General features: G+C 40.0%; 1 protein-coding gene across 2 annotated transcripts in view; it reads left to right on the top strand.

Annotated features, from left to right (window-relative positions):
- NDUFV2 (NADH:ubiquinone oxidoreductase core subunit V2) overlaps positions 1–13155 on the top strand; it is a 32025-nt gene that overhangs the window by 18500 nt on the left and 370 nt on the right. For both annotated transcript variants that reach the window (XM_062201371.1, XM_062201372.1), the window contains exons 5-7: positions 888–1056; positions 2791–2900; positions 5809–5885. In XM_062201371.1, coding sequence (XP_062057355.1) covers positions 888–1056; positions 2791–2900; positions 5809–5885 — 356 coding nt within the window. The remainder of the gene's footprint in view (positions 1–887; positions 1057–2790; positions 2901–5808; positions 5886–13155) is intronic.

Raw genomic sequence — 13155 nt, 5'->3', positions numbered from 1 at the left:
CTTTCTCTCTCTCTCTCACTATCCACTCTGCCTGTCAAAAAAAAAAAAAAAAAAAAAAAAAGCTAATAGAGTAATGGTATTACCTACTTAGAAAGTTGCAGCCAAGATTATGGTCATTACAGACTATACAAGGACCATTCCTACCAGGCAGTTAAAAATCCTTATTTTGCACAGCAAATTAGCTTTGACTGGGAAAGGCATGCTAAGATAGTCATTCCCGTTGTCCTTAGCGAAGGGCAGGGAAGTATTTGTCTAGAAGACCCAGTTTTTGTGGAATGATGTGAAATACAGGTATTTTGGATTATTTTGGAGAAGGGTGTGTGTGTATATATATGTATGTGTGTAAACAGAGACATAAAATTTGCTTATATATCTAAATGTAGATAGCCAGGACTGAACTTTGACTCTCAGCTTTTATCCTTTGCATCATTTACATACACTACACCAGTAAGATTAGGGCTTTTTTGGAAAGTTGGTAGAGGATTTAAAAAATCTAATTCTTTTCTTATTGGGGTTTGGCCACAAATTTTTTGCTATGTAGACACTTTGAATTTCAAAATATAAGTGCCTGAAATGATCAAAGTAGAAATTACTAACAGTACAAGACAAAGAGTTAGAGAAAAAGAATAGCCTTTGGCAGGGGATAGGAGGAAGATAATCTGACTCCATTAGGCTGCTGGGTTCTGTGTGGTTTAAGTGCAAAGTGAGTGCAAAAATTGAAGGGCTTATGTCTTGCAGTTATGAGTTAGAAAATACTTCCTGCTCTTGAAGAACTTTTCTGCTTTTATCAGATTGAGGCAGCACTGAAGTTACACCTTTCTGTGACTTCTAAAGCTCAGTTAATAAATGTTTTAATTATCTCATTTTAAAATTTCCAAATATTTTAGGTTGCAGAAATTTTACAAGTACCTCCAATGAGAGTATATGAAGTAGCGACTTTTTATACCATGTATAATCGAAAGCCAGTTGGAAAATACCACATTCAGGTCTGCACTACTACGCCTTGCATGCTCCGAAACTCCGACAGCATACTGGAGGCCATTCAGAAAAAGCTTGGTATGGGTTTTGTTATATTTGCAGCTTTGCTGAAAAAGAAAAAAGAATTATCTTTCTAGTTGCACTATTTCTATCTATATTTCCCAAACTGTGACAGCTTACTGGTGCTGTACTTACCCACTGCATGTTTGTCTTACTATATTTGCCTGCCTTTATTTCTTGCTTAGTTCTCTGCCTCAAAGCTGAGTTTTCATCTGTTCTTTTTTAATCATTAAGCATGTTTGAAAAACTTCTTGGAGTTTTACATTTTTTATTGTTTAGAAAATTGTTTCTTTCTTTCTTTCTTTTTTTTTTTTTTGACAGGCAGAGTGGATAGTGAGAGAGAGAGACAGAGAGAAAGGTCTTCCTTTTTGCCGTTGGTTCATCCTCCAATGGCCGCTGCGGCCAGCGCATCTCGCCGATCTGAAGCCAGGAGTCAGGTGCTTCTCCTGGTCTCCCATGGGGTGCAGGGCCCAAGCACTTGGGTCATCCTCCACTGCACTCCCTGGCCACAGCAGAGAGCTGGCCTGGAAGAGGGGCAACCGGGATAGAATCCGGCGCCCCGACCGGGACTAGAACCCGGTGTGCCGGCTCCACAAGGCGGAGGATTAGCCTGTTAAGCCACGGCGTCGGCTAAAAATTGTTTCACTTATTGTATGATAGTATGTGGTATATTAAAAAATTACTATATTGTCCAAGTATTCTTCCAAAGAAACCATGGAACAAATGTTATAAGCATAGTAAGACTTCTTTGGGGGGGGAAATTTGTTATTATAGTAACACTTGCAAAACAGTCATTTTTCCACACGAAAGTACCATAGCTATGTTTATATTTATTAATGAAGTAAAAGTATAGGTATATTTTGATTTTGTTATTGAATATAAAGTATGTTTCCATGTTGAAAAGTAGTTGGACAGGATTGAAGCATACAAAACAGAAAGCTCAAGTCAGGTTAGAATCCAGTCTCCTACCTTGAAGGTATAAATTCAGGGAGCAGTTTGGTGTATTACTTACAGATTTTATTTTTTATTTTTAAATATATAAATGTAACATATCTCTGCTTGCTTTTTACATTTCATTTTGGCTATCTTTCTGTAGCACTATGTATGTCTGCCTCATTTTCTATTATAAATTGAGTTACTCTGGAATTACCTTCATGTGCATACCTTTGTATACAAGTCCTTTTGTACACTGAAGTTGTTTACAAGCAGTACAGTTGATGAATAAGATTTCATCATATTTTTCCCAAAGTCTTTTCAAATTGTATGAGTACTCATTTTGCTCACATCCTTAATAATCTTTGACATTAGAAGTTTTCTAAGTCTTTGCAATCTGATAGTGTGACTGATTTTAATACTTTAATTACTACCATCAAAATGAAAGCAATACAGTCTAATGAAGTATTATGTAACAACAAATGCTAGAGATGAGTTCCCTGAAATTTGATTCTTTCTAAAGTAACAAGTCCACTTAAGAATCCTTGACTATTTGGTATGATTATATAATATTATATAAAGGGTTTAATTTTTATTTAAGAAATTTGAGTGCGTGGGGGAGGCTGGGTATGGTTGGAGGAATAACTATATTCCTAAATTGTACTTAAGAAATTTTATTCCTTAAAAAACAAATTTAAAAAAATTTGATGCTCTTGCATTCTTTTTGGATACCTCAAAAATATGGTGAATTTTTTTTTCCTAAACCAGATTGCTGTTAAAATATAACATAGTTCTTACAGTGATCATTTCTATTTTTAGGAATAAAGGTTGGGGAAACTACACCTGACAAACTTTTCACTCTTATAGAGGTGGAATGTCTAGGGGCCTGTGTAAATGCACCAATGGTTCAAATTAATGACAACTACTATGTGAGTATTTAATGGACATTAAAGTTGTGTAATGTCACATTTAAAATATTTGATTTCATGTCCAAAGGTTTTGGTTTCTGAATTATTCATTAAGAAGAAATTGTTAGCATAAATACCCAGAAGGCTTGCTAAAAATGAGTATCATTAAACATGTTTGCACTTAACTCCAGATGATAATGACAAACTTTATAGACTTTTAAAGTGTAAGAAATTTAATAATTTATATATAAATACTGAAAATATTCCTAGTGTACAAGATCCACCATGAGAAAAAATTTTGCCATATTATTATCATAGATTATACTTGAAGTAAATATATCTGTATCATCATACAGATAGAGTTGAAGAACCTCTAAATCCTGTTCTCTTCCTTTCATCCCCAGATAACAACTGTTATCATAATTAATATGTATTCTTCCTGTTCATGTTTATGCAGCCATACTAATAGGTTATTTTCTTATCTTAAATTTTTATACAGGGGCTGGCACTATGGCATAGTGGGTAAAGCTGCTGCCTGCATCATCAGTATCCCCTATGGGTGCCGGTTTGATTCCTGGCTGATCCATTTCCGACCCGGCTCCTTGCTAATTTGCCTGGGAAAGCATTAGAAGATGGCCCAAGTGCTTGAGTCCCTCTACTGCTGGGGAACACCCAGAAGAAGTCCTGGCTCCTGGCTTTGGACTGGTTCAGTTCTGGCCATTACAGCCATATGGGGAGTGAGCCAGTGGATGGAAAATCTATCTCTTCTTTTGTTCTTCTCTGTGTAACTTGCCTTTCAAATAAATAAATAAATCTTAAAAAGAAATGTTATAGAGATGGTATCATACCTCTTGCTAAGTACAGCTGTAGCTGGATCTCACAAGTTTAGACAAATTTTACTTTTTGACTTTTTCTGTAAGTTTGTTTTAGAGATTTATCTATCTGTTTGAAAGGCGGAGTTAGAGAGGGGGATCTTCCATCCGCTAGTTCACTCCCCAAATGGCCTCAACAGCCGGAGCTGGGCCAATCTAAAGCCAGGAGATTCTTCCGAGTCTCCAACGTGGGTGCAGGGGCCCAAGTACTTGTGCCAACTTCTGCCGCTTTCCCAGGCATATTAGCAGGGAACTGGATCAGAAATGGAGCAGCGGGGAATCGAACCAGTGCTCATAGGGATGCTAGTTCTTCAGACGGCAGCTTTACCCGCTACACTACAGCCCATCCTGCAAGTTTTTGAAAATTGTTCTTAATTTCTAAATGTTTGTAGTTACATGTTTTTCAGTTGCTTCCATTCTAATTCTGGTTTCTCTTCATGTTATCTTTTTTTTTTTTTTTTCCTTAAGATTTATTTGAAAGGCAGAGTTAAAGAGATTCCCAATAGCCCAATAGTCGGTTAGGCCAGGCTGAAGCCAGGAGCTTCATCCAGGTCTCCCATGTGGATGGTAGGGACCCAAGCACTTGGGCCATCTTCTGCTGCTTTCCCAGGGGTGTTAGCAGGGGAGCTGGATCAGAAGTGGGAGAGCCACAACTTGAACCGACACCCATATGGGATGTTGGTATTACAGGTCACAGCTTAACCCACTGTGCCACAATACTGGTCCCCTTCAGTGCTGTTCTTTTGGCTCACATTTCTTACAAATTGGCTTATGGAAATTCTGTGAGACCTGCATTGAAGAAAAGATTTGCTTTGTTTATCTTTTGGTACTAGAAGTACTACTGGCTGCTCCCCAGGGTCCCATTGCTATATCAGGCCTTGCTAACCCTGTGATATAAAGGTTTCCAGACTAGCAGTTGTCTTTGAGGTTCTAGTTTCCCCTTATATTGACGTGTGTAGCATTTTAGGATCTGTGTGTGGTTTGAAATAATGGGTCTTTGTACCTTGCTCTTTAAAACTTTATAACTGTGAAGCCAAATTTGCTTGGTATTCTCCTTATCTCTCTGGATTTCATTGAGCTTTTGTCTTCAGGATGTTCATTTCTCTATTTAAATAGGAATTGTGAAAAATCATTCTTTATGCAGGCAACTGAAGTGAAACCTTCTACCATTTAACTTTTCAGTATTTTTCTTAACTAGCAGTCCCTATCCCTTACTTATTTTTCTAGTTATGTGTTAAGTCTAAAATATAGTGGCCTCAGACAGATTTATTCAAGAGACAGAGATTCTATCAGTTTGTAGCAGTTAGATGTTTAGAGTAGGAAAATATTAGGGATCTACTTTATTTTAAAGATTTATTTATTTTATTTGAAAATCAGAATTACAGAGAGGCATAGAGGCAGAGAGAGAGAGAGGTCTTCCATCAGCTGGTTCATTCCCCAAATAGCCACAATGGCCAGGGCCGGGCCAGGCAGGAGCCTAGAGCCATCTGGGTCTTCCACATGGGTACAGGGCCACAAGGGCTTGGGCCATCCTCTGCTGCTTTCCCAGGCTCATTAGCAGGGAGCTGGATCAGAAATGGAGCAGCCGGGACTCAAAGTGGCACCCATATAGGATGCCGGCACTGCAGGCGGCAGCTTTACCTGCTATGCTGCAGGCCTGGCCCCCAGGAATCTACTTTTAAGTTACAACAACTTCTGGTGCTAAATACTGTTTGTACATCACTGTTTCTTCAAGAATTATAGCTTTATTGTGCATGCCTTGACTGTTTTTCTTATTTAATTCTCAAAAACATCCTGAAATAAGTTTAAAAATAAATAAGCAAACTTGAGAAGACTGATAACTTGTCCAGTATTACAAGGTAGTAAGTGATGGAGCCAGGACTCAAATACATGTTGAACTTCAAAGCACTACTCTGTATTGCCTCTATTGTTGCCTGTCCTTCAAGTATACAGGAATTACCCAGCTGTCTGAGTAAACTCTCTAGTATTAGGAATTTACACATATTTTAGCAGTAGGAAGTAATTTTAATACAACTATTATAATGTGTTTTCTGTAGGAGGATCTGACACCTAAGGATATTGAAGAAATTATTGATGAACTGAAAGCTGGCAAAATTCCAAAACCTGGGCCAAGGTAATGCTTTTGCAATTTTTAATAGCTTAGCCTAAATCTTTTATGTAAACTTATTTTTTTGAATTTTATTTCCTAAGTTCACAGAAGTTAGCAGGAATTTTGGACAGTATTAAATCAACCTGTCATCTACAGCAAGAATTTTTGATCATCTGATATCTACCTGAATATTTATAGAGAAGGAAATTTTACTATAAAAAGAGATTTATTCTGTTCTTTTTAAAAGTTAATACTGTTAGAAGACTTACTAAAATCTGTCTCCCTCTAATAACTTCCTAAAGATACAATTCTGCCCTTTGAATCAACACAAAATAATTTTAATACCTTTTCTAAATATGACAGCTCTTCAGTTACTTAGAATAGCTACCTCATTTTCTCTGTATCTTTTTCTCAGATTGACTATCCACAGTTCTTTTTTTGTTTTTTCCCTTTGATACAGTATTAGTCTCTCTCTGTGGGTTTTCTAAGGAGCTAGTGATTTTAATGTGCTACTTAAACTGATCATGGTGCTTGAGATATATACTGAGCAGCAGAGCATTGTGGGACTGTGTCCTTTGTTCCCAACATTACACTTGTAATAATACAGCCTAGTTACATCGGCTCTTACTTCAGATCCATTACACAACAATTACACTGCATTCAGCTGGAATGCCTTGCTACTTTTCAAGTTATCCACAGTTTATCCAGGTTGCTATCATCCTATTGTTGTATCGTACTGATTGCTTCACTTTCAGTTATAAACTTGAACTTTTAGCACTAAATGACCCCTATTCCATACCTAACTATTCAGTTATTTAATTTTTCTCTTACTAATAGCAGATACTTGCATGGTTTTATATAGTTGTATATATTTTTTTCTGGGTATTTTTTTTCTGTTATGTCATATAAACTTTTCTTTCTCTCAACATCTTTGTAGGTTTTAATAGCCATATAGTATTCTGATTTTTTAAAATAGCAAAGATATGCTCTTTATTTCTCTGTTTTAAAATGTTTTTTTTTTTTTTCCTACCTATTGTGACTTCCCTGAAATTGAATTACCAAATCAGAGGGTGTGAGTTAATCTTTAGTATGTTCTCTAAAAATACTCACTCAGTGTTCTGGCAGACTGATGACCGTACAAAGTGAGAAAATGAGGTCAATTCAGGATAAGATTAGTAAATGCTACTTGGCTTTTATTGACTAATACTTTCTTTTCTAAGAAACATATACTAATTTAAGTACTCTGAGCCAATAGAATTTAATTTGCTTAACGAGGTTTGGCATTCTGTTTCTGGTTCCTCACTAGAGTACTAGAGTGTACACTTGCTTTTTTAAATCAGACATTTCTATTGTGAAAAATCATTCTTTATGGAGGCAACTGAAGTGAAACCTTTTACCACTTAACTTTTCGGTATTCTTAACTAGCAATCCCTATCCCTTACTTATTCTTCAAATTAGATATTTCCGACTCCTAAAGAACATATTTCATAGTATTTTCCACAAGTTTTAGTTCCTTTCTTAGGACTCAGATGTTAAATAAGTTTATGCTATTCTTATATTGTACTTACACCCCTAACTTTCAACTTTCAAGTACTTTTTTTTTTAATGTTTCAAGAGCAGATTCCCTCATAGGGGCCCAAGGACATGGGCCATCCTCCACTGCTTTCCCAGGCATATTAGCAGTGAGCTGGATGAAAGGTGGAGCAGCTGGGACTTGATTTGGCACTGATGGGATGCTAGTGCTTCAGGCCATGGCTTAACGTGCTGTGCCACAGTGCTGGCCCTCGATTATAAAATCCACCTAGTTTCTTTAGCTTCCTGCTCCCGGTCTTCTGATAAAATGCTTACAATTCTGTAGGCATAGTTTTTTTTTTTCCTAGAACCTTTTTTTTTTTTTTTTTTTTTTTTTTTTTTGACAGGCAGAGTGGTTAGAGAGAGACAGAAAGGTCTTCCTTTTTGTCATTGGTTCACCCTCCAATGGCTGCTGCGGCCGGCTCATCGCGCTGATCCGAAGCCAGGAGCCAGGTGCTTCTCTTGGTCTCCCATGCGGGTGTAGGGCCCAAGGACTTGGGCCATCCTCCACTGCCTTCCCCGTGCCATAGCAGAGAGCTGGCCTGGAAGAGGGGCAACCGGGATAGAATCTGGCTCCCCAACTGGGACTAGAACCCGGTGTGCCGGCGCCGCAAGGCGGAAGATTAGCCTGTTAAGCCACGGCGCTGGCCTCCTAGAACCTCTTAACTTCCCTTCTAGTGCACTCTGTGATCTGTGGTTCACAGCATTGAACCACACAACAAATAATTGCTTTGTCTACTTTTTTTTTAGACAGTGAGAGAGAGACAGAGAGAAAGGTCTTCCTTCCACTGGTTCATTCCCCTAATGGCCGCTATGGCTGGCGCTGTGCCAGTCTGAAGCCAGGAGCTGGGTACTTTCTCCCAGTCTCCCATGCGGGTGCAGGGGCCCAAGCACTTGGGCCATCCTCCACTGCCCTCCCAGGCCACAGCAGAGAGCTGGACTGGAAGAGGAGCAACTGGGACTAGAACCTGTGGTGCCGGCGCCACAGGCGGAGGATTAGCTAAGTGAGCCACGGCACCGGCCTGCTTTGTCTACTTTTTACTTTACAGATTGTACATTTATTTAACATTTTGAATGCTTGCTGTGTGATAGGCACTTTTTTGGGTTGCGTAAACAATATGAGTAAAATAGAATTCTCTTATATTTTTGTGATAGAGACAATTAATGTACTATCTGAATGATAAATGCTGTGAAGAAAAATGGAACAGAGTTGGGGGATAGAGAGTGATAGGAAGTAAATTTAGTCAGGAGAGGCATCCCTAAGGTGGTAACATTTGAGACATGACCTGAGTGATTAGCTAGAAGGAACCATGAAAGAGCCAGAGGAACAGTGTTTCAAGGAAGGGAAATAGAATTTGTTAAGGTCTTGCAAGAAAAATAAGAACAGTTTTGGTGGCAGTGAGGTATCAATGAGGATAGTTGTGGAAGAGAAAGCGATAGGGGCCCAGATAAGTAATCTGTATTGAATCTGATAATAAAAAGCCATTGCTAAAGGCTCTGGATTTTGTTGACAGTGTTATAAATTTGAGCCAAAAGCTTGAGAATTATTTTTACTTTCTACTTATTACCTCTTATTTAAAAGCAGAGGTAAAGCCATAGTTAGTAAAGATTGATGTCTCTAATTGGTTCAGAATTTTTTCATTTTTGATAAAGGACTGTTTTAAAAAAATTAAAACAATGGAAAGTAGTACTCTTAATTTTGACATTAATAAATATTTGTGTGCTGAGATTTTCTTATTTTCAATTTTTTTTTAATTTGACAGGCAGAGTTAGACAGTGAGAGAGACAGAGAGAAAGGTCTTCCTTCCATTGGTTCACCCCCCAAATGGCTGCTACAGCTGGCGCGCTGCGCCGATCCGAAGCCAGGAGCCAGATGCCTCCTCCTGGTCTTCCATGTGGGTGCAGAGGCCCAAGCACTTGGACCATCCTCCACTGCCCTCCGGGGCCACAGCAGGGAGCTGGACTGGAAGAGGAGCAACCGGGACTAGAACCCGGCGCCCATATGGGATGTGGGTGCCGCAGGCGGAGGATTAGCCAAGTGAGCCATGGTGCCGGCCCCTTATTTTCAATTTAAAGAATGAAAAAAACCTACTTTTACATCACTAATTGTTACTTTTCAGTATGGATTAGTTTATAACTAATATTAAATACAATTTGAAATATTCATATTTTGATTATAAAGGTATCTTATATTTTACAGAATTCTGATAGGGACAGGTAATATCTGAGATGTAAATATATGTAACTAGGATATAGTTCCAGTGCAGTGGATAGTTAACTCTAGATAATATTTATTTTTTATAGTGGTGGATGTATGTCAGCAATAATAAAAAAAAGTCCTAGACTTTCATAGAGTAATTACATCTTAAGTAATTTTCTTTAAGCCATAAATATTTTCAAAGGCCAAGGTTTACAGAATCCAACTGAGTTTAAATGGTGTATTTACATTTAGTGTTGAAATAACTAGGGCTGGTGCTGTGGTGTAGTGGGTTAAGTTACTCCCTGCCAATGTGCCTGGGAAGGCAGTGGAGGATGGTCCAAATGCTTGGGCCCCTGCACCCACGTGGGAGATCAGGTGAAGCTCCTGGCTTCGGCCTGGTCCAGCCCTGGTCATTATGGACATTTGGGGAGTAAACCAACGAATGGATGATCTCTCTAACTCTGCCTTTCAGATATATAAATAAATAAAATTTTTTAAAAAATTGAACTAATTGGCCTGCGCCGCAGCTCAATAGGCTAATCCTCCGCCTTGCAGTGCCGGCACACCGGGTTCTAGTCCCAGTCGGGGCGCCGGATTCTGTCCCGGTTGCCCCTCTTCCAGGCCAGCTCTCTCCTGTGGCCCAGGAAGGCAGTTGAGGATGGCCTTGCACCCACATGGGAGACCAGGAGAAGCACCTGGCTCCTGGCTTCGGATCAGCGGGGTGCGCCAGCCGCAGTGTGCCGGCCGCGGCGGCCATTGGAGGGTGAACCAACAGCAAAAGGAAGACCTTTCTCTGTCTCTCTATCTCACTGTCCACGCTGCCTGTCCAAAAAAAAAAAAAAAACAACCAAAAATTTGAACTAATTTACTTTTTGAATTTCAATGAAGACACCAAGGCAATCAATAGCATTTTATTTTTTTTTATTTTTGACAGGCAGCGTGGACAGTGAGAGAGACAGAGAGAAAGGTCTTCCTTTGCCATTGGTTCACCCTCCAATGGCCGCCGCGGTAGGCGCGCTGCGGCCGGCACACTGCGCTGATCCGATGGCAGGAGCCAGGTGCCTATCCTGGTCTCCCATGGGGTGCAGGACCCAAGCACTTGAGCCATCCTCCACTGCACTCCCTGGGCACAGCAGAGAGCTGGCCTAGAAGAGGGGCAGCCGGGACAGAACCGGCGCCCTGACTAGGACTAGAACCCGGTGTGCCGGTGCCGCAAGGCGGAGGATTAGCCTATTGAACTGCGGCGCCGGCCAGGTTTTACTTCTAAATTGATGCTTTTTGTTGGTGAAGATATTAATATTAAGAAACTTGTTAATTTAAAAAGATCCATATCCACACTGATGAGGCTTTAAATACTGAATGCTCAATTTTCATGAGACTTTGTTTTTTTAAGATATATTTATTTTATTTGAAAGGCAGAGATAGAGAGAAAGAGGGAGAGGGAGCGAGAGAGAGACAGGGGTCTTCCATCCACTGGTTCACTCCCCAAGTGGCCGCAATGGCAGGGGCTGAGCCAGGCTGAAGCCAGGAATCAGGAGCTTCCTTCCTTCCTTCCTATATGTGTACAGGAGCCCGGGAATTTGGGCCATCTTCCACAGCTCTCCCAGGCGCATTAGCAGCCAGCTTCTCATGAGACTTCTAAAATGAACCACTCAAGTCACATTCCATTCTGACATTTAATCAAAAGGATTAGGCACAGAAGGAATTTGATGTGGGGTGGGTAGCTGAGCTTAAATCACAAAAGAGAACCTAGTAAAGGTGATGAAAGGTTCTTCCAAGGTAAACTAATCTCATCGACAGTTAGAGCATCAGGTGTACTTATTAGTAGTTAAGACCAAATACTGAGTTTTTAAAGTATCATTTTGCCACTTACCCTAGTTTTTAGTCTGATAGTACACAGTAACTGCTTTTTCTTCTTCTTTTGAACATGTTTTTCAACTTTTTTTAAAAAAAGATTTATTTATTTGAAAGGCAGAATTTACAGAAAAAGAGAAGGGGAGACAGAGATCTTCCATCCACTGGTTCACTTCCCCAAATTGGCTGCAGTAGACAGAGCTGGACTGGTCCCAAGCGAGAAGCCAGGAGCCTCCTTGGGGTCTCCCATGTGGGTGGCAGGGGCCCAAGCACTTGGGCCAACCTTCGCTGTCCTCCCAGGCACATGAGCAGGGAGTTGCATCAGAAGTGGAGCATCCAGGGTTTGAACTGGTACCCATAGGGTGAAGCCGGCATCCCAGGCAGCTGCTTTAACCTGCTGTACCACACACTGGCTTTTGCTTTTTTGTAGTGAATGTTAACTAATTTCTGACTTTGTAAGCATTGTTCGGTCCATTACTTAGTTCTTTGTATTACATCCTATGGTAGCTTGAAAGATCTTATAAATGATGATGTGGTGTCATTTGGTTGTTCCCGTGCCAAAAAATTATTTTCTAGGGCTAAAGAACAGACGTACAAGATTGATGACAGATATGAAGGGCAAAGCCAGAGGGGTTGAAAAAATGTAAATTAAACAAGTTCCTCAACTAAAAGCTGTGGTGGAAACAAAGTAAATTAGTCAAACCAGGGAATAGGGGTAGGAGTGCAATTACATGGAGTAGGTGCTGAGCTGGGTTTCAGCAAGAGGTCAGATAGGGCTGAGGTGAGCAATACATGGGAAAGTACATGTAGGGGTGAAAAGAGACAGACAAGTTCTTCTACCTCTGCACTGTCTCTCTTCAGAGGTTGCTCCATCAGGATCTGTTCTTGTTTGCTTCTCTTTGTGGCTGCAATTTTCATCTGACCTGGAAACTATTTTTTTTTCCCAAAAACTGTTTCTAAGGGATATCTTTCCAATTCTTTATATTTCTCAAGGAACCCAATTTAAATTTCTAAATGCAGCGTGCAAGTGTGTGTATCCCTTCTATTCATCCTTACAGTATATATCAATCTAAACAAAATCCAAGTGTAAAAAATGTTAGGTTTTAGTTTCTTAAAACACTTTTTTTTTTTTTTTAAGATTTATTTATTTACTTCAGAGGCAGAGTTACAGAGAGAGGGAGAGAGAGAGGTCTTTCATCTGTTAGTTCACTCCCCAAATGGCTGCAATGGCCGGAGCTGGACCAATCCGAATACAGGAGCCAGGAGCTCCATCTAGGTCTCCCATGTGGGTGTAGGGGCCCAAGAACTTGAGCCATCTTCCACTGCCTTCCCAGGCCATAACAGAGAGCTGGATCAGAAGTGGAGCAGGCAGGACTTGAACAGGCGCCCATATGGGATGCTGACACCACAGGCAAATGTTTAACCTACTGCTCCACAGTGCTGGCCCCTTAAAACAGTTTTTAAAATTTCCTCTGGGGTTGGGTTATTTTTGCTATAGTTCTCTAGCTCTGATCTTTGGGCAGTTAGGTCCCCCAAATCTTGGTTTCTGTGTCTGTAAAGCCATCATCAAGTTGTCTCATGGCATTGCTGTCAGGATTAGGGGAGCTAATGTTTGTATAGTGCTCAATCAATGGCTAGTATTATTAGTGCTATTTTATACATTTTATA

The sequence above is a fragment of the Lepus europaeus genome, chromosome 9, assembly GCF_033115175.1.
Source record: "Lepus europaeus isolate LE1 chromosome 9, mLepTim1.pri, whole genome shotgun sequence".
Lineage (NCBI taxonomy): Eukaryota > Metazoa > Chordata > Mammalia > Lagomorpha > Leporidae > Lepus > Lepus europaeus.
This window is presented reverse-complemented; position numbering and strand designations above follow the sequence as displayed.